We start from the raw sequence: 18,949 nt of genomic DNA, 5'->3' as shown, positions 1-18,949 counted from the left end.
AATCCCCACCATACAGCTAAATGACATATCCAACCCCTCATATATCTACCGGCATGGATATGTGGCAGCAACACCTAAGATCTCCCCTCTGAGCAAATTTCAAACATATGTTCTGTACTAACTTGAATCACGTTGCTGTGCATCAGACCTCCAGAACCTATTCATCGTGCACAACCAGACCTGTGAGCCCTCTGGCCGACCTCTCCCGCCCACCCCACCTCTCACCCTAGCCAGCCCCTGGAAACTGCCATTCTGCTTTCTGCCTCCGTGAGATTAGCTGTTTAGATCCCACACATAAAGGAGATCGTGCAGCGTGTGTCTCTCAGGGTCCAGCTTATTTCACTTATTCCACACTGGAAATGTCCTGCAGGTTCATCCACATTGTTGCAAACGGCAGGATTTCCTCCTGTGATAAGGTTGGATAACGCCTCATTTTCTTTATGCACTCATCTATTGGAAACTGTGTTCTGATCCAGCAATCCCAATTCTAGTATCTATCCCAAGGAAATGAAATAAGTATTTCAATGAGATATCTGCACCTCTACGCTCATGGCAGTATTATTCACAATAACCAAGATGCAGAGACAACCTAAATGTACGGTGAATTTTCCCATTCATTATCCCACTCACTCCTTACCATTTATATTTCAGACAGCACTAAACTCTGTGCTCAGCCTTCAAGAACAAGGAGAAAAGATGTGTGAGGTCCTGCCCATGTGGGCTCATAGGGAGCTCTGGGAAGTCACTTAGCTCCTGTGTTTCAGGGGACAGGAAGTCAGTTCCTGTGTTTCAGGGGAAAGGGAGTCACTTAGCCCCTGTGTTTCAGTGGACAGGAAATCAATTCTAGTGTTTCAGTGGACAGGAAGACAGTTTCTGTGTTCCAGTGGATAGGAAATCACTTAGTTCCTGTGTTTCAGGGGACAGGAAGTCAGTTCCTGTGTTTCAGGGGACAGGAAATCTCTTAGCCCCTGTGTTGCAGTGGACAGGAAGTCAGTTCCTATGTTTCAGGGGACAGGAAGTCACTAAGCTCCTGTGTTTCAGTGAACAGGAAGTCAGTTCCATGTTTCAGTGGACAGGAAATCACTTAGTTCCTGTGTTTCAGTGGACAGGAAGACAGTTCCTGTGTTCCAGTGGACAGGAAATAACTTAGTTCCTGTGTTTCAGTGGACAGGAAGACAGTTCCTGTGTTTTAGTGGACAGGAAGTCAGTTCCTGTGTTTCAGGGGACAGGAAATCACTTAGTTGCTGTGTTTCAGGGGACAGGAAGACAGTTCCTGTGTTTCAGGGGACAGGGAGTCACTTAGCTCCTGTGTTTCAGTGAACAGGAAGTCAGTTCCATGTTTCAGTGGACAGGAAGACAGTTCCTGTGTTTCAGGGGACAGGGAGTCACTTAGCTCCTGTGTTTCAGTGGACAGGAAGCGAGACTGCCCTGGGACTGACCCCGTCCCAGCCCTCAGGATACACAGATGGGGAAAGACAAGGTGCGCGGTCCAGCACAGAGACAGACAGAGAGAGACGATCAGCCTACTCACTCCCCTAGTTATGGTAGTTATGCCTAGGTGTGAGGTTCACATGGAAACTGTCATAGAACAAGTGAGGGTTTCTGGTTGTGAGAAGGAACTGTGGCGTTGGAGGCAAAAAGATGGGCAAGATCGGAAGTTCAGAAGTGTGCGAGCACAGGGTGTGTGCAAGCAAGAGGGGGAGTGTAGACTGATGCTCAGGGTGAAGGAAGAAGGAAATCGGTTAGAAAGACAGGTCAGAGCTCAGCTGATGATGGGCAGACTACAGAATTTGAACTTCTTCTGTATGGAATACAAACTTCCTCATCTAAGGAGAGGAGGAAGAAATGAAAGGTTTCACAAGAAGTGCCAGGGTCAAGTTGCATCGGAGGAAGATGGCTGGCAGAAGTGTGGAGGGAACTGCACTTACCTCTCGTTTAGCATTAAAATACTGATGAGAAAATGGAGTGCCTGTGGCAAGGGCCAACCCCGAGCATTTATAATGTGTAAGGTCCTTGCTAAATTCTTCGGGAGCATTGCCTCATTCTATCTCCCGCAAAGCTCTATGAGTAGCCACGTGAGACAGGATCTCGCTGTGTCATTGAGGCTGGCCTCAAACTCGCAGCGATCCTCCTCCCTCAGCCTCCCAGGTGCTGAGATGACAGGTGTGCGCCACCACACGCGGCAGATGCAGTGTTTCTTCTGCACAGTTCCCAGCTGCACTTGGTTGCATCCGTGGATGCAGATTCCGGGGATCTAGAGTCCACTGGGTGATCCCCAGTTACACAGATGAGGAGACTGACATGCAGAGGGACTCCAGCCCTCACCTCTTGGGAGGCTGCACCAAGACTGCAGCCGTAGTCACCTGGGAAAGAAAACTTTGCCCCTGTCCACCAGGCTACGACTCCCTCTCGTGTCCCTTCCTGCAGGTAAATTCACCTGCATCGAGGCTCGGTTCCACCTGGAGCGCCAGATGGGCTACTACCTGATCCAGATGTACATCCCCAGCCTGCTCATCGTCATCCTGTCCTGGATCTCCTTCTGGATCAACATGGACGCAGCGCCCGCCCGCGTGGGCCTGGGCATCACCACTGTGCTCACCATGACCACTCAGAGCTCCGGCTCCAGAGCGTCCCTGCCCAAGGTGAGCACCGCGGCCGGTGGGCGCAGGAGCTCAGAGGGCCCAGGGGGAATAGGGAGGGCGCCCCTCTCTCCGCCCTTCCCCAGACACAGGCCTGGCTTTGCTTTCCGCTCCACGGGACGTTCTGCCGCATTCTCTACCAGCATTAGACACACACTCGGATTCTTTTACTATTAACACGCATATAAACAAAACAGATCAATCTGTCCACACTGCCTGCTGCAGTGACACATTCACCCCACGCCCTGAGGAGGCTGAGGCAGAAAGACTCCTTGAGCCCAGGAGCTCAGATGCTTCATGGCACCCTAGCAAGCCCGCGTGAAAAGAAAACAACACCACCAAAAAAAATCTTTAAAACTCAACTTTTCAACTCCGCATTACCCTCCACCGTCCTTCTTGAGTTAAGTATAGCACTCAGCTTCTGTCGCCACTAATGGTCAATACCATTGTGTGAGGAGTCTCCAAGACCACAGTTCCATTCCGAGATGTGATACAGGAATGCACAGGCTTCAGCATAGACTTGTACCCCGGTAAGATACACTGCAGCAACATATAAAGAGTACTGGATCAGGTAACAGGGGAAAGAGCGCAGGCACAGCCGGGAGGAATCCATACACAGCCTTCTTACTCTCTTCCTCCCACAAGAGTTCCCAAAGAGCACCAGGAATCCCGTAACAAGATTCAGACTGTGCGATGTTCCTGCCCGCACAGGCTGGGCTGAGACCCATTCCACACTGAGAGCCCAAGTTTTAATGCGGGGCGGGCAGGTAACAAGATCCCACGCCTGTCATGGAAAGCAGATGTCGAGTACAGCAGTGAACCACCCTCGGGGCCACGGGTAGGGGCATTGGCCACAGCCCCGCTACCGTGTCCCAGCCAAGGGTCAGTCTGGGGAGCAGCGCCGCGCACCCTGTGCTGGACACACTCGGGTCCACTCGCTCTCCATAGCGGACACAGAGTTTGCTCCACTTGAGACCTCCCGTTCTGCCTAATGCACTTTTGTTTTGTTTTGTTTTGTTTTGTTTTTTGTTTCGGTTTTTTGAGACAGGGTCTCACTATGTAGTTGAGACTGACCTGGAACTCACTATGGAGCCCAGGCTGGTCTCAAACTCACAGCGATCCTCCTGCCTCAGCCTCCCGAGTGCTGGAATTACAGGCGTGCACCACCACGCCCGGCATGCCTAATGCACTTTTAACACTCGCTCTTGGCGGCTCGGCCACTCGCCCCAGCTAAAGCTCAGCGCTCTGTGGCTTGCCGGGCGGTGTCTGAGGCATCTTTACTTTTCTTCGGCACCGGGCACACTTTCCACACACCGTTTACCCTGGGAAACACATTCTGCTCCTCTCGCCCAGCACCAGACAACATTCTACCCCACCGTCGGCGCCAGAGCCCGCCCCATTTCCAACCCGCGCTGCATCTCACGTTCGGGTTTTCCGCACGGAAGCGGAACGGAACTGCAATAAACACCCTGATATCCTTCACCTGGTTTCACCGCTTGTTATCATTTTACATTTATTTTCTCCATCTCTCCATAGAGAGATAGATACGTACATACGTACATACATACATACATACTAGGTAGGTTTAATTTGCGATGAATCCTTTTCAGGCTATACAGACATCATGACAATTCCCATCAAAATAAGGAAAAAAGGTCACGGTGATATTTCACATCTAAATAATTAAATCAATAATAATCGTTGAGCCGGCCATGGTGGCGCACACCTGTGATCCCAGCACTCAGGAGGCTGAGGCAGGAGAATCACTGTGAGTTGGAGACCAGCCTGGGCTACATATTGAGTTCCAGGTCAGTCTCAACTACATAGTGAGAACCTGTCTCAAAAATAATAATAATAATAATAATAGTAATCGTTGAATTAGAAATAATTGAATTAAAAATACTTCAATAATTCACTACAATACAGAACCTTTATTTAAATTTCCCTACTTGGAGGTCCAGGGATTTGGCTCAGTGGCTCCATGCCTGTCTTAGAAGCTCAAGGTCCTGAGTTCGATCCCTGGTACTGGGAAAAAAAATTTTTTTCCCTACTTGTCAAAAAAATGTAAATCGAGGATCTCCTTCACGTTGCACAAGGTTGGTCTGTTTTGTCCCTTGCAGGCTACAGCCATCTATGTGCTGTTCTTTTGTTTTCCGTGACACGGACTGTGCCATTAACATTTAACGTGAAAATGATGGTCTGTTGCATTCTCTGCCCAGAGTATGGCCCACGCTCTCCTCTGTTCGTGTGTACAGTGAGATCCAGAAGCACAACCCTTCATCAACCCTAGACCTCAGATTGTGCTGCATTCACTATAAAAGCACATGAAATCAGCCTCCAGTCACCATAAACACCTGACAACACGTTCTTGTCTGTCCCATCTACCAGCAGACATAACATTCCACTGTCTTCTTTGTGCTAGACTCAACATTCTGTTTCATTCACGCTTAACACTAGACTAAATGTTTGCCATCCTTTGTTATGAACACTCCACATTCTATTCTATTTACTTTTTTATTCCTTCGCTCTTTTTAAAGCACAAAAGTCAGCCTTTGGTATGTTCACAAGAATTATACAACCTTAGGTACACAACTATCTACAGTTAGTATCCAATTCCAGAACATTTTCATCACCTCAGAAAGAAATGTCATATTTATCAATAATCATGCCTTCTCTCCTCCTAACAGCCAATGACAAACATAAACAGATATTTCTCAGTGGATTTGCCTATCTGAACATCTGGAATTGTGCAGTATGTGGTCTTTCGTGATTGGCTTCTTTGAATTACCATCTGTTGTAAAGTGTGGCCTTTTTAAACCTGAATAATATCCCATTGTATGAATCTTTGACATTGGGTTTATCTAGTCAGAAGCTGGAAAACACTGGGGTTATTTCCACTTTGGGGCTATGATAAATAATGTTGCTGTATTCGTCACTTTTTTGTGGCTGGGACAAAAGACCCAGAACCGGCAACTTGAAGAGGAAGAGGTTCATTTTGGTTCATGACTGTGGAGGGTTCAGTCGACAGACAGCTGGCTCCAAGGCAGAAATGGCAAGACAGAAGGGCCTGGTGGAGGAAAGAAACTCAACATATGGCAGCCAGGAAGCAGAGACAGTAAGAGGAGGGGAGCGGAGAAGAATCCACCCTTCCGGTCACACCCCCGTGACCCACTTCCAACTAGGCCTCCCCTCCTAACGACTAACACAGCTATGTGCTTCTGCACTGGTGTGTACAGTAGGCCATAATCCAGTCGCTTTTTAAAGTCCCGTTTCTGAGCTGGCACAGTGGTGCCTGCCTGCAATCCCAGCATCATCGGAAGCTGAGACACGGGGACCACAGGTTCAAGCACAGCCTACAATATTTCACGATTTAGTGAGACCCTGTCTCAAAATTTAAAAATTTAAAAACCCTAGAGACATAGCTCAGTGTGAAGGCCCAGGGATCAATCCGCAGGAAGAGAATTTTTTTAAGCCCCACCTTTGAAGTCAGAAGATTTAAGGGGGACAACTCAGACCTAGGCCGTAACATGTTACCCCTGGCTCCTGATGATCTCATCACATGAAGCGCATTTAGATTATCACTCAGAATTGCCAAAGGCTTCACAGTTTTGGCACTGCTGAGAAATTTAAGCCCAAATCGCTTCTGAGAGGCACAGCAAACCCTTAGCTGTGAACCAAGCTGTAAAAATCAAAACTAAAGTTCAGGCTGGGTGTGGGGGGGCAGCCTGAAATCCCAGCACTCCGGAAGGCTGGTGTGGGAAAAAAGGCCCTGGGGGAAGAGACAGAGACGGAGACAAACTTTCAACATACAGGAGTAATTATCTTCGTAAATATTTCTAGTTTAAAACAGAGCTACAGGGAATAGAAAGGAATCAGACCAAAGCAAGACCAAACACCAGCAGGGGAAACGCTGAACTCCACAGCCAGCATCCAGGACAGGTAGTTGAAGTTGTGGCTCAGGCCTTGCTGGTGGTGGCCCACTGGACCTCTCTCCTGGGCTGGCTCCACTTGCCATCAGTGTCGTGGATTTTTTAGCAGGTGTTCTACATTTCTGGCATCTCCAGCTTTTCGGGGGGGTGGCTCCCTGCTGCACCTGTGGCTTCACTCTCATAGTTTCATACATCAGGGGCACATTGCCTGGCCTGCCTCACCAAGACTTTCTTCTTGGCCTCCATGACCTCACAAATCTTGCATTCTGCTTGCCTGATAAGCCAGCACCTCAAGAATGATACCAAGGTCAACCTGAACCTCCAACAGGAGCAGAGCCACCCAGATTGTGGCTGTGCTGGCCTCTGATACACTTGGAATATACTTCCCAGGGAAGCCAGAGTGAGCACAGTCTTTCCAAGGAGTTTGCCATTCTATATCCTTGAGCCTGTGATGTGCAGGATCTGGCCAATTCCTGAGACACCCTCAGGGTATCTTTCCTATCCTCCAGAGGCAAACATTCATGGCTTCTTTTTAAGAAAACACTAATCTTTTAGCAGCCACAGTCTCCTTCACAGGAGCTTCCCTTTCACCAAAGCTGCACAGTTTTTATATCTTTTGGCTCTGTTTTTGGGGGGTTATGAGGGGGGTGTTGTTTTGTTTTGTTTTGTTTTTCTTTGTTTTCCACTCCGGATTTTTATTGTAAATCTGGCTCAAAGCAGCCAGCAGTACTCATACCACAGCCTAAATGTACAGCTGCCTTGAAATTTTCCCCACAAGATTAATTAGACCTCTGTCTTTCAATTCATCCTTATACACAGTCTCAAAACATGGACAAAATGTTTATCAGAGCATAACACAATGGCCTCTAGTACTTTTCTGTTTGCTTATTTGAGACAGGGTCTTACTGTACAGTTAAAGCTGGTCTTGAACTCTGTATGTACCTCAGGCTGGCCTCAAATGTTCAGTCTCCCTTCTTCAGCCTCTCAGAAGCTGAGATCACAGGTATGCGCCACTAGACCTGCCTTTCGTTTTTTAACAGAGTCCTCATTCCCATCTGAAACCTCATGAGCCTGGCCTTTACTGCCCACGTTCCCATCAGCATTCTGGTCTTCTGAGGTCAGACCAGAACACTCATCAAGGTCTGCTTACAGCATTCTATTCTTAAACTAGTTCCAAAGGCTTCTGAAACACATAGTATAGTCATATCGATAACATCACTTGTGGTACCAGTTTTCTGTATTAGTCACTTTTTTGTCACTGGAACAACACTCACCACTGGGTATTTAGAAGGAGAAGTTAATTTTGGCTTAAGGTTTTAGGGGGCTCAGTCCATATATAGTTGGCTGGCTCCAAGGCAGAAATGCATGGCAAGAGAACATAGCAGGAGAAAGCTGTTCAGCCCATGGCTGAGTGAGAAGGGAGGAGTGAGGGATAAGGACACACACTTTAGATCATACCCCAGCGACCCACCCATCCCAGCAGGTCCCACAGCCTGATAGCACATTTAACTTGGAACTCTTCAGCAGATCAATCCACTGATGAGTTTAGAGCCCAGTGATCCCATCCCCTTCCGGACTCTACCTCTGAACACGTGAGACTTCGAGAGAACTTTTTAGGTCTAAGCCACAGCAACTGCTACAAACATGCGTGTGTAAGTTTCTGTATGGACACATTTTAAATTCTCACAGGTGTATACCTAAGAGTGGGATTGCCAGGTCTCGTGTTAACTATAAGTTTAACTTTCTAGGAAGCTTCTGCACTGACAAGGCCAAAGTGGTGACACCACCGTACACCCCCACCGGGTTCCAATTTCTCTACATCCTCACCATCACTTTTATTTTATTTTGGTGCCTGTTACTGGGGATTGAACTCGGGACCTTCACACTGAGCTGTGTCCCGAGCCATTTTTTTACTTTTCATTTTGAGACAGCGTCTTGCTAAATCACCAGATTGTCCAGGCTAGGCTCAAACTTGCAGTAAGCCTGTCTCAGCCTCCCAGGGTGCAGTGATTATAGGTGTGTGTGTGTGTGTGTGTGTGTGTGTGTGTGTGTGTGTGTGTCACAACCCCACCCTGACCACTGGAATGGCCACGAAAATGAATGTGAAGTGGGTGCCATAGTTTGACTTGCATTTTCCTAATGAGTAGTAACAGTGAGCAATTCTTGTGCACCTGTTGGCAATTTCCATATCTTTTTTTTTGTACGAATGTCTATTTAGGTCACTTGTCCTTTTAAAAATTGGGTTATTTCTTTTATTATTGTTGAGGTGTAATAGTTACTCGGGTATTCTGAAATGTAGGCATTTATCAGATATAGAATCTGCAAATATTTTTTCCTGTTCTGTGGGTTGTTTTTTTCTTGTGATTCATAGTGTAATTTATGTATGAAAGTTTGCTTTCCTTTTTGTTTTTGAGTTTTGGGTTGGTTGTTTTTGTTTTCGTTTGAGACAGAGTCTCACTGTGTCATTTGGAGTGGCCTGGAACTCACTATGCAGCCCAGGCTGGCCTCAAACTTGTGACAATCCTCCTGCTTCAGCCTCCTGAGTGCTGGGATTACAGGTGTGCACCACCAGGCCCAGCTGTGTGAAAGTTTTTAATGTGACGTTCTAATTTATCTGTGTTTTGCTTTTGCTGCTTGGGCTTTGAGTGTATTTGAGAAACTATTGCCTAATCAAGATCGTAACACATATGCTTTCTTTTTCCCTCTAGTACTGGGAACAGAACCCAGGACCTTGCGCTTGTGAGGCAGGCACGGCACCACATGTGTTTTCTTATAAGAGTTTTATAGTTTAGCGCTTACATGTAGGTCTTTGGTCCATTTTGACTTATTTTCATATGCGGTGTGAGGAAGGGGTCCAACTTCACTCTTTTATGTGTGACTACCCATTTGTCCCCTCACTCTTTTGAGAAGAGTGTTCTTGCCCATGTGCAGTTGTCCAGAAAAAATCAGTTAACCACGAATATGTCGGTTTCCTGACTCTGAATTCTGTTCCCACTACCTCTGTGTCTGTCCTTCACCTGTATCACACCGTGTTTCGATAGTGTCGCTTTGCTGTCAGTCTTTAAATTGAGAAGGGTGAGGCCTCCAATGTTATTTTTCAAGCATTTTAGCAATCACTGCAGGCCCTGGTATTTGAATATTGAACATGAATAGGAATTTTAGGATTAACCTGGCAATTTTTGCATCAAAAAAGCTGGACTTGAATGAAACTGTATTGAATCCATAAATGAATACGGGGAGTACTGCTATCTTCACATCCAGGGGTACACAATGTCAATTTATTTAGATCATCTTTCATTTTATTCTACAAAGTTTTCTAATTATTAATGTACAAGTCTTGCACTAATTTTATTAAATTTATTTCCAAGTCTTTTTTCTTTTATTCATTCTCTCTCTCACTTTCTTTCCCTCCCATCGCCCCTTTCTGGAACTGGAAATTGAGCCTCCGGCCTCAAATGAAATTGAGCTACATCCCTGGCACTTTTTTTTTTTTATTTTAAAACAGGTTTCTCACTAAGTCATTAAGTTGCCCAAGTAGGGCTCAAACTTGTGATCTTCATGCCTCAGTGTCCCAGAGTTGCTGGGATCACAGGCATGAACCGCATACCCAGCAGTGTTTTGTTCTTTGTGGTGCTACTATAAATGGAATTATCTTAAACTGGGCATGGTGGTGCACACCTGTAATCCCAACACTCAGGAGGCTGAGGCAGGAGGATCATCATGAGTTCGAGCCAGCCTGGGCTACATAGCAAGACTCTGTCTCCAAAAACAAAAACAAAAGACCCGATAGGATAGAGCAAATGAGGCAACCACCTTCTGTAACCAAATAGAACTGGGTTTGTGTGTGTGTGTGTGTGTGTGTGCGTGGTACCAGGGATAGAACTTGGGCCCTTGTGCTTGCAAGGAAGGCAGCAGAACCACTAGGCCAAATCCCCAGCCAGAATGTTTTTAAATTTCATTTTTGGGGGCCTGGGATTTAGCTCAGTGGTGACGCTGCCTGCCTCACAAGTGCAAGGACCAGAGTTCAATTTGCAGTACAAAAAAAAAAAAAAATCTCCACTTCCCATAAATTTCATTTTTGGATGTCTCATTTTAATGTATAGAAATAGAATTGATTTTTCTGTATTAGTCTTGTATCTTTTAGCACTGTGAACTCATTTATTAAACCTAACAATTTTTATAGATTTGTCACAATTTTCTTTATACAAGAACATGTGACTTCCAAATAGCGACAGTCTTACTTTTTCCTTTCTAGCTGCAATGCCATTTTTTTTCTTACCTAACTTCTCTGGCTGGACTGTCCAATACCACAAAGAAATGAGAAGTGTTCACCCAGTGGCCGGACTTACACTTCTCCCAGCCTTTGCTGAGAGGCTGGGGCTTAAGACCCAACTTCCACAATGATGCAGGCAGATTACAACTCTGCCTCAGCCTGATGTCTGACGGCTCGCGGTACCAGAGCTCCCCCAAGTAAGGGTTCAGGGCTTCCTCGGGTCTTCCCAGACATCCTCAAGAATACATCGGGGCTTTTTACAGTCTATGGCACCTCCTTTAAGCATTTTTGACCGACCTATTGTATTGCCCCAGCTCTCTCCGGCAGCAGTTGTCACTGAGAGTTTTCAATAGATGTCCCAAAAAAAGGCTGGACATGGTGGCACCTGCCCATGATCCCAGCACTCAAGGGAGGCGGAGGCAAAAGGACCCAAATTACAGCCCGGGCAGGAGCTTCACAGGGAGCACAAGGCCAGCCTGAGCTGCCTAGGGAGACCCTGTCTCAAAACAAAGCAAAATGCGAAATAAAACAACGCTGAGATTCCATCTCACTCCAGCAAGAATGGCTATCAAGAAACCAACCAGGAACAAACGCTGGAGGGACTGTGGGGAAAGAGGAGCCCTCTGCACCACTGGTGGGAGTACAGACTGGGACAGCCGCTGTAGAAATCAGTGTGGAGATTCCTCCAAAAACCAGGATTGGAAGTCCCGTTAGAACCAGCTGTCCCCCTCCTGGGCCTCTTCCCAAAAGAATTAAAAGCACTGGACTACAGCTATATATGTGGACCCATGTTTATAACAGCACAGTTTGTAACAGCTAAAACTTGGAAACAGCCCAATTGCCCATCAACTGATGAACAGATAAAAAAAGATGAGGGTTTTTTATATATAATGCAGTACCACTCAGTCATAAAGGATAAACAAGACATTTCTAGGTAAAGAGATACACCTTGAAACCGCGCTTTTTGGTTTTTTGAGACAGGGGTCAGGGCCTCACTATGTAGCTGAGACTGACCTGAAACTCACTATGTAGCCCAGGTTGGTCTCAAACTCACAGCGATCCTCCTGCCTCAGCCTCCCAAGTGCTGGGATTGCAGGCATGCACCAGCACAGCTGACTTTGAACCATAGTCTTAAGTGAAATAAATCAAATATACATGTGTAAATATCATTTTCCCTCTAGTGTGAGAAACTGAAAGTGTGAATATGGACCAAAATGTATTATAGATACTGTTAAATAGGAAGAAATTGTTCAAAATTATATTGTGAGATACTTTGTTAATAGTGTTTTATGCAAAAAAGTACAGCATTATTAGGAAATGAGTTGAGAGAGATTAGCAAATGAAAATACATTCTTTTAAGATCATGGTACATAGTGTATTTACCATTGTTATTCTCTATTCTTGCTATGAAAAAAATGTTTTCATTGAATGGCTTTTAAATTTTCTTTATTAATATCTACTTGTATTACATTACATTAAAATTAAAGCAAGAAAGCAGTCCAGACAGCAGACTGCTTAACCTGTGTCGGCTTCAGTCAGGTCCAATTTCAAGGCTACAGTGAACTGAAAAGTTTACTTTAAAAAACAGGGCAAATCAAAACACAACAGCAGCAGCATTACTTATAATAACTAAAAGAAATAATTTAAATAGTCATCAGTTGTAGAATGGATAAGCAAGCTGAGTGTGGTGGTGCAAGCCTATAATCCCAGCACTAGAGAGGCTGAGGCAGGAGAATCTCTGTGAGTTCTAGACCAGCCTGAGCTACATAGTGAGTTCCAGGTCAGTCTCAACTGCATAGTGAGACCCTGCCCAAAAAACAAACAAAAAAAATGGATAAGCAAAATATTATACCCATCCAGTGGAATAGTATTCAACTATACAAATAAATGATGTATTGATACATCCTCCAATGCAGATGGACCTTTACCATTACATGAGTGAAAGAAGCCAATCATAAGAGATCATCTGCTGTATTATAGCATTCACATGGATGTCCAGAGCTCAGAATGCATAGAAACATAAAGTACACTGACATTTGCTCAGGGCTGGACGGATAGGGAAGGGCTAGATAGAAAGGTACAGGATTCCTTTTGAGGTTTTGTTTTTTGTTTTTGTTTTTGTTTTTTTGTACCGGGGATCGAACTCCAGTCCTTGCGCTTGTGAGGCAGCAGCCTGAGGTCTTGAAAATGTTCTAAAGCTAACTAGGGAGATGGTCACACATACCCACGAATATTGTAAAAGCTATGGAAATGTACATCTCAAACGTGTAAATTGCGTAAAACAAATGTGTAACATTCTCTCACCTGAAACAAGGCATTCTATTCTTTTTGTTTGTTTGTTTTTCCACTGTGGGGGATAGAACTCGGGACCTGGAGTTTGCAAAGCAGGTGGCGGAACCACCGAGCTAAGTCCCCGGCCCTAGAGCACTCTCTGCCACTCAGTGCTAACATCAGAAGCACCGCGCCTCTCTGTCAGCCCTTCCGCGCAGACCGCAGTCAGAATTCCAGCCTGTGTCTGAACCTCTCACCGCCCGCTGTGCCTGCCCGAGGCCCTTTATGCAGCTTGTTTTCCCCACACCTGCTGCAATCGCACAGGTGGCTTTGTTCTTGTCGGCCCTAGCAACTGTGGCACACGACTCTGTTTTCCTTTTCTCTTCCATGGAGAACTTTCGCCCTCCTACACGGGGCCATCACTTCCGCCCTCAGCGGCATCTCCCAATGCCCGCTGTCCCTGCCGTGCGCCTTGGGGTCCTTGAAGCTCGAGTTACAGGAACACGAGCTTTGCCACACCCGAGCCCTCACTTTGACAGCCCTGAAGGCCGCCGAGGGAGCGGGAGGCAGGGAGCCCAGGCGGGATTCATGGTGGGACGCGGAGAGGCCGGCGGTGAAGGCGCGGGGAACCTCAGCGGCATCTCCCAATGCCCGCTGTCCCTGCCGTGCGCCTTGGGGTCCTTGAAGCTCGAGTTACAGGAACACGAGCTTTGCCACACCCGAGCCCTCACTTTGACAGCCCTGAAGGCCGCCGAGGGAGCGGGAGGCAGGGAGCCCAGGCGGGATTCATGGTGGGACGCGGAGAGGCCGGCGGTGAAGGCGCGGGGAAAAGGTCGGGGCTGCATCGCGCTCACCTGGGGCCGCCGCCGCCTCTCCCTCCAGGTGTCCTACGTGAAAGCCATCGACATTTGGATGGCGGTTTGCCTGCTGTTCGTGTTCTCAGCCCTGCTGGAATACGCCGCCGTCAACTTCGTGTCCCGGCAGCACAAGGAGCTGCTGCGGTTCCGGAGGAAGCGGCGACATCACAAGGTAGGGCCGCGGGGCACTGGCTCACTTCCCGCGCTACCCAGTGCTCGCCGCCGTGCGGGACTTGGAGGAAGGCGAGGCTCGGGAGGAGGAGGGGGGAAGTACTCTGCGAGAGCAGGAAGTACCGGGTTCCCAGGTCCCCCAAGGCAGAACAGGTGAGGCAAACGCTGAGGGAACCCGCTGGACACCCAAAAGATGTAGGCAGGGAGGTGGCTGCGGGACTGAGGGGAAACCATTACTGTCCCCTGTGACTTGTTTTCTGCAAGCCTGCGTTTTGGTTTTGTTTTCGGCACCGGGGATCGAATTCAGGACCTTGAGCTTGCAAGGCAGGTGGTGGAACCACTGAGCTAAATCCCCAACCCCTAGCCGGCGTTATTTTAACCGGCCGGGTTCCAGGAGGAAATGGCACCACAGTAGGTGGGATCTTAAAACAGGATGTCCAGGTCCCAATACTCCACTTTCTGCTTCCAAGAAAGGGGCAGAAGCACGACCTTCCCCTGGACGGACTTTCATACCTGATGAGGGACTGAACGACATTACTCAGCAGGTCGTCTCTGCCGAGGCTTCTGCCAGCATCTGTCAGCTCGGAGGCTGTGGGACAGTCAAAAATGCCACCATAGGGCCGGGGCATTTAGCTCAGTGGTTCCACTGCCTGCCTTGCAAGCTCAAGGTCCTGAGTTCAATCCCCAGTTTAAAAAAAAAAAAAAAACAAAGCCACCATGGAGTGCGCTGCCTGTTGGATCAAATCCTATCTGGTTCTTTCGTTTTGTTCTGTTGTTTTGTGGAGACAGAGTCTTATTAAATAGCCAGGCCAGTCTTGAACTTGCGATCCTCCTGCCTCGGCCTCTCGAGTGCTGGAATAACAGGTGTGTGCCACCACGCCTGGTTTCCATGACTGGTATCAGAGCTACTTCCCCAATCACCTTTCTCCTGCGGATAAGAGAACCCGCTTTCCTCCTTAGGCTCTTGTCACATCGCTTTCCCCTGGACTCTCTGAGCATCACGCTCAGGCCCTGAGACCCCTGTCCTCTTTCCCGCCTCTCTCCCTGCGTCCAGTGCTCACTGTTAATCCCCTCGCTCTCCAGCTCCCGGCTGAAGCGCCTCTCTGAGGTTTTCCTGCAGTCTGTGGAGCCCATCTGTGCAGGCTGTGTCCTACAAGGCCTCCCGGAGTCGGCCCCAGCGGCGGTCTGTGTCCTCCCAGGGGAAGGGGCTCCGATCCGTATGCGCGGAGAAGGGAGACGCGCCAGGCGCGGTGTGGCTGGCGAAGGCCGAGTCACGCTGAACTTGACGTCTAGCCCTCTAAACGTGACCGTGCTTTACAGCTATGTGTTCCGTCCCTGAAACATACGAACGGGCTAAACAAACTGATGAGGAAAGGGAGCCTTGCAGTCGGAGAGCCCGCCCTAAAACCTCTCAACAGGCAGTAGACAGGGCGATCAGAGACTAGCCCTGTTACCTATCAGGCCGGTCCCACCCACAGCTGGCTGCGACACCCCCAGGGTGTCACCTATTTAAAGTAGGCGTCCATGGGCCAAGGATTTAGCTCAGTGGTTCTGCTGCCTGCCTCGAAAGGGCAAGGTTCATTCCCTGCACCCAAAAAAAAAAAGTCAAAAAGCAATAATCAGGGAAAGAAGCTAACCAGATACAAGTTATCTCTGGTATTCATTTTTATGCCACCCTTCTCTTCCCCTTAGACTGACTGCTTGTTCCATTTCCCGCTACCAGCGACATTTGCTGGAAACCTTTATCAGGAAGATGGCGTCCACACTATGGGACTAGCAACCCTCTGTTTCTGCACCACCACTACCCACCTCCAGGAGGCGCTGTTTGCACACACTGAAAAGCAGAGGGAGCCCACTGCGCTACCGAGGCACTACCCACTTTCCACTATCTCCCCCTCCCCGAGAACCTAGCTAGCAACTTTACACACTAGAGAAAGACAGAACTTTCTCTCCAGCCAGGTAAAGGGTGAACCAGGCGGACTCTGCCCAGTTCCCTCCTGGAAGAGATCCGCCCACGCAGCTGATGAGGAAGACTGAGCATAGCTAGGCAGGGAGCACCTGCCAGGGACGGCGCGCGCCTGCCTTCACCAGTCCTTGGGAGGCTGAGGCAGGAGGAGCACAAACTAGAGGCCAGCTTGGGCTGTTAGCGGAAGCGAGAGAGAAGGAGACCAGGGAGTGTAGCAAAAGGTAGAGCGCCGGTCTAGCATAGGTGAGGCCAAGGGTTCCATCCCCAGGGCCAACAAGAAAACTCACAGCCTCCAGTCACACTGCTGCTGCGGCCTTCAGGCAGAGCGTGCGTTCTGCGTTTTCCACAGCCACTTCTGAGCAGAGAGCATTTCACTCACCGAACCCCTTAAGCCTCTCCGGCCCTCTGCGCTTGTGCGAGTTTGAATTAACGTGAACTCAACTACAAACACGCAGATCCCTCGGAGTAAGCCAACGTGAGGTGCGCAAGGCCGTGCCGCAGCCGCCTTCCTCCCGGGAGGTTTGCAGAAGGACCTTAGGCCCCAGGCGGGGAGCGGGGAGGGGTTTGCAACACGCCCGAGTTCCTCCTCAGAACTGTGATCTCCTCATTTGTTGGACAGAAAGCATCTGGTCTTCCAAGTCCCTGGCCGGCCTCATTAGGCAGATTATTAATGCACCTCTGTGCGCCCCAGGCAGGCAGCAGGCACCAGGACGCCAGCCGCTTAGCTTGTCCGGCCGTCCAGGTGCAGATGGCATGTGTCTCCTGCCACCTGCTGGTCTCGATGGGAATAGCAGGCTGTCGTTCCTGGAAAATTTGTCCCACGAGCGCCTTGAGTCCAGACTTCTACTCCAGGGTTTGACCTGAGGAAGGCAGAGAACAGTTTGCCACAGCTGCCTAGAAAGTCAGTAGAGGGCTCCTGTGTAAATAAACCCAGGAAAGAACATTTTTCAAGCACCTCTACACTCCGGAAGGACAAATTTATATTTAAATATCGCAGTCACACCTCAACCCCTTTCCAGGGAGAAGTCCAGAAACTGGCCGGCTCTCCTTGGCCCCAGCATAAACCCTCTGCTGTCGTCACCCTACTCACAGATAAATATTTGTTGAGCCCGTTTGCCAGTGATGTGTGTAGCACATTCTCTTTCCCTTAGCCTCCAAAATGAGGATCTTGAACCCGATTAGTTCACGTGGCAGAGATTTTTTTGAGCATGTAGCATACGTCTCACGCCCTTCTGGCGCAGGGTGCCCCATTTAATCAAACCAAAAAAAAAAATAGAACTGGGCGTGTAATCCTAGCACTCAGGAGGGTGAGGCAGGAGGATCGCTGCAGGTTCGAGGTCAGCCTGGGCTACACAGTGAGTTCAAGGCCAGGCTGAACTACTTTTGAGACATTGCCTCAAGAAAAAAAAAGTGGAAGGGGAGTGGAACTGGGATTGTGAAGATGGAGATGCACAAGTGGATGTTTACTCACTCAGTAAACACATAGTGAGCTTTGAGCTTATGTGCCATGAACACGTGCCTGTGTCCAGTGTGGGCGTGGACACGGTCAGCTTCACCGCTGCTTTCACAGAGCTTCCAGTCTGAGCGGAGAGACAGGCTTAACGAAGCCCCTGTGGTCCAACGGGAGAAGAGCTGTAAAACAGGCAGCACTGACACGACACAGAGCAAGGACAGTGAGCCTGTCCTGGGAGTGCAGAGGGCGCCAGAGCAGGAATTAGGAGAAAGCAAGAGAGGCGTGGGCTGCAGCGCAGAGGTAGAGCCCTTGTCTGGCACGCGTGAAGCCCTGGTTTCAGTCCCTGCCACTGAGAAAGAAAGAAAAGAAAAGAAGGAAGAAAGGGAGAGAAAAGAAAGGCAGTTATTCCCCTCCCGGGTACTGCCCTGAAAGAGTGAAAGACATCGTATTACAGTGATCCACGTACACCCACGTTTACAGCAGCAGAACTCGTCATAGCTCAATGCTGGAAGTGGCCTCTCTGTCCATCATCAGACGAATGGATGGAGAAATGTGGTATTTATACACGATGGAGCACTACTCTGCCATAAGAAGGATAAAGTCATTTTGGGACAAATGAATGCACCTTGACACTATAATGTTAAGTGAAATAAATCAGACACCAAAGTTTAAATTTTGCTTGGTGTCTCTACTGTGACACTCAAAATATAAATAAAACGCAAAACAAAAGATAATAGGAAGTAAGGAGGTGGATCCTTTGAAGAGTCAGGGACCAGAGGTGGAGCAGGCAGGGAAGGAGGGCAGAACTGAGGTGTGTTACACACAGGTGCCAACTCCCCGGGACGATTGTGATCATTCTGTACTGCAGACCCGGACTGCTAAAAAATAAAACAACCAAAACTAACATGAAAGCTAGAGAGTAGGAAACAGGAAGCTGGGCCACTTGCAGATGGGAAAGGGATCTGGGTGGAACAGGGAATAAAGAGAACCAGGACTCCGGAGATGGAGGGACGTTACTGCTGCAAACACGTGCTGAGAATAAAATCTTCAGGGCCGGGGGCTTTAGCTCGGCGGCACCGCGCCTGCCTCGCAAGTGCAAGGTCCTGAGTTCGATCCCCGGCCCCAAATTGAATAAATAAATAAAATGTGAAGAAGGGAAAGCTAGTGGAGCGGTTTGCACAGAGAAAGCCCAGCAGAGCCCAGGCCACCGAGGGGCAGAGGGACGGGGCAGAGGGACGGGGCAGAGGCGGGCCCCGGGCCGGTCCTATTTCAGCAGAGCCCCATGCTGACTCTGTTGCAGGAGGACGAGGCGGGCGAGGGCCGCTTCAACTTCTCCGCCTACGGCATGGGCCCCGCCTGCCTGCAGGCCAAGGACGGGCTGGCGGTGGCC

At 48.7% G+C, this 18,949-nt stretch overlaps 1 protein-coding gene across 1 annotated transcript in view; it reads left to right on the top strand.

Moving 5' to 3' along the window:
* Glra1 (glycine receptor alpha 1) overlaps nucleotides 1-18,949 on the top strand; it is a 90,957-nt gene that overhangs the window by 68,503 nt on the left and 3,505 nt on the right. The window contains 3 exon segments of the mRNA XM_033761581.1: nucleotides 2,428-2,642; nucleotides 13,995-14,141; nucleotides 18,860-18,948. Of these exon segments, the coding sequence (XP_033617472.1) occupies nucleotides 2,428-2,642; nucleotides 13,995-14,141; nucleotides 18,860-18,948 (451 nt within the window).

The sequence above is a fragment of the Fukomys damarensis genome, unplaced genomic scaffold (genome assembly GCF_012274545.1).
Source record: "Fukomys damarensis isolate Sample0158 unplaced genomic scaffold, DMR_v1.0_HiC HiC_scaffold_9, whole genome shotgun sequence".
In the NCBI taxonomy this organism is placed as follows: domain Eukaryota; kingdom Metazoa; phylum Chordata; class Mammalia; order Rodentia; family Bathyergidae; genus Fukomys; species Fukomys damarensis.
The sequence above is the reverse complement of the archived record's forward strand: the minus strand, read 5'-3'. Positions and strand labels throughout refer to the sequence as shown.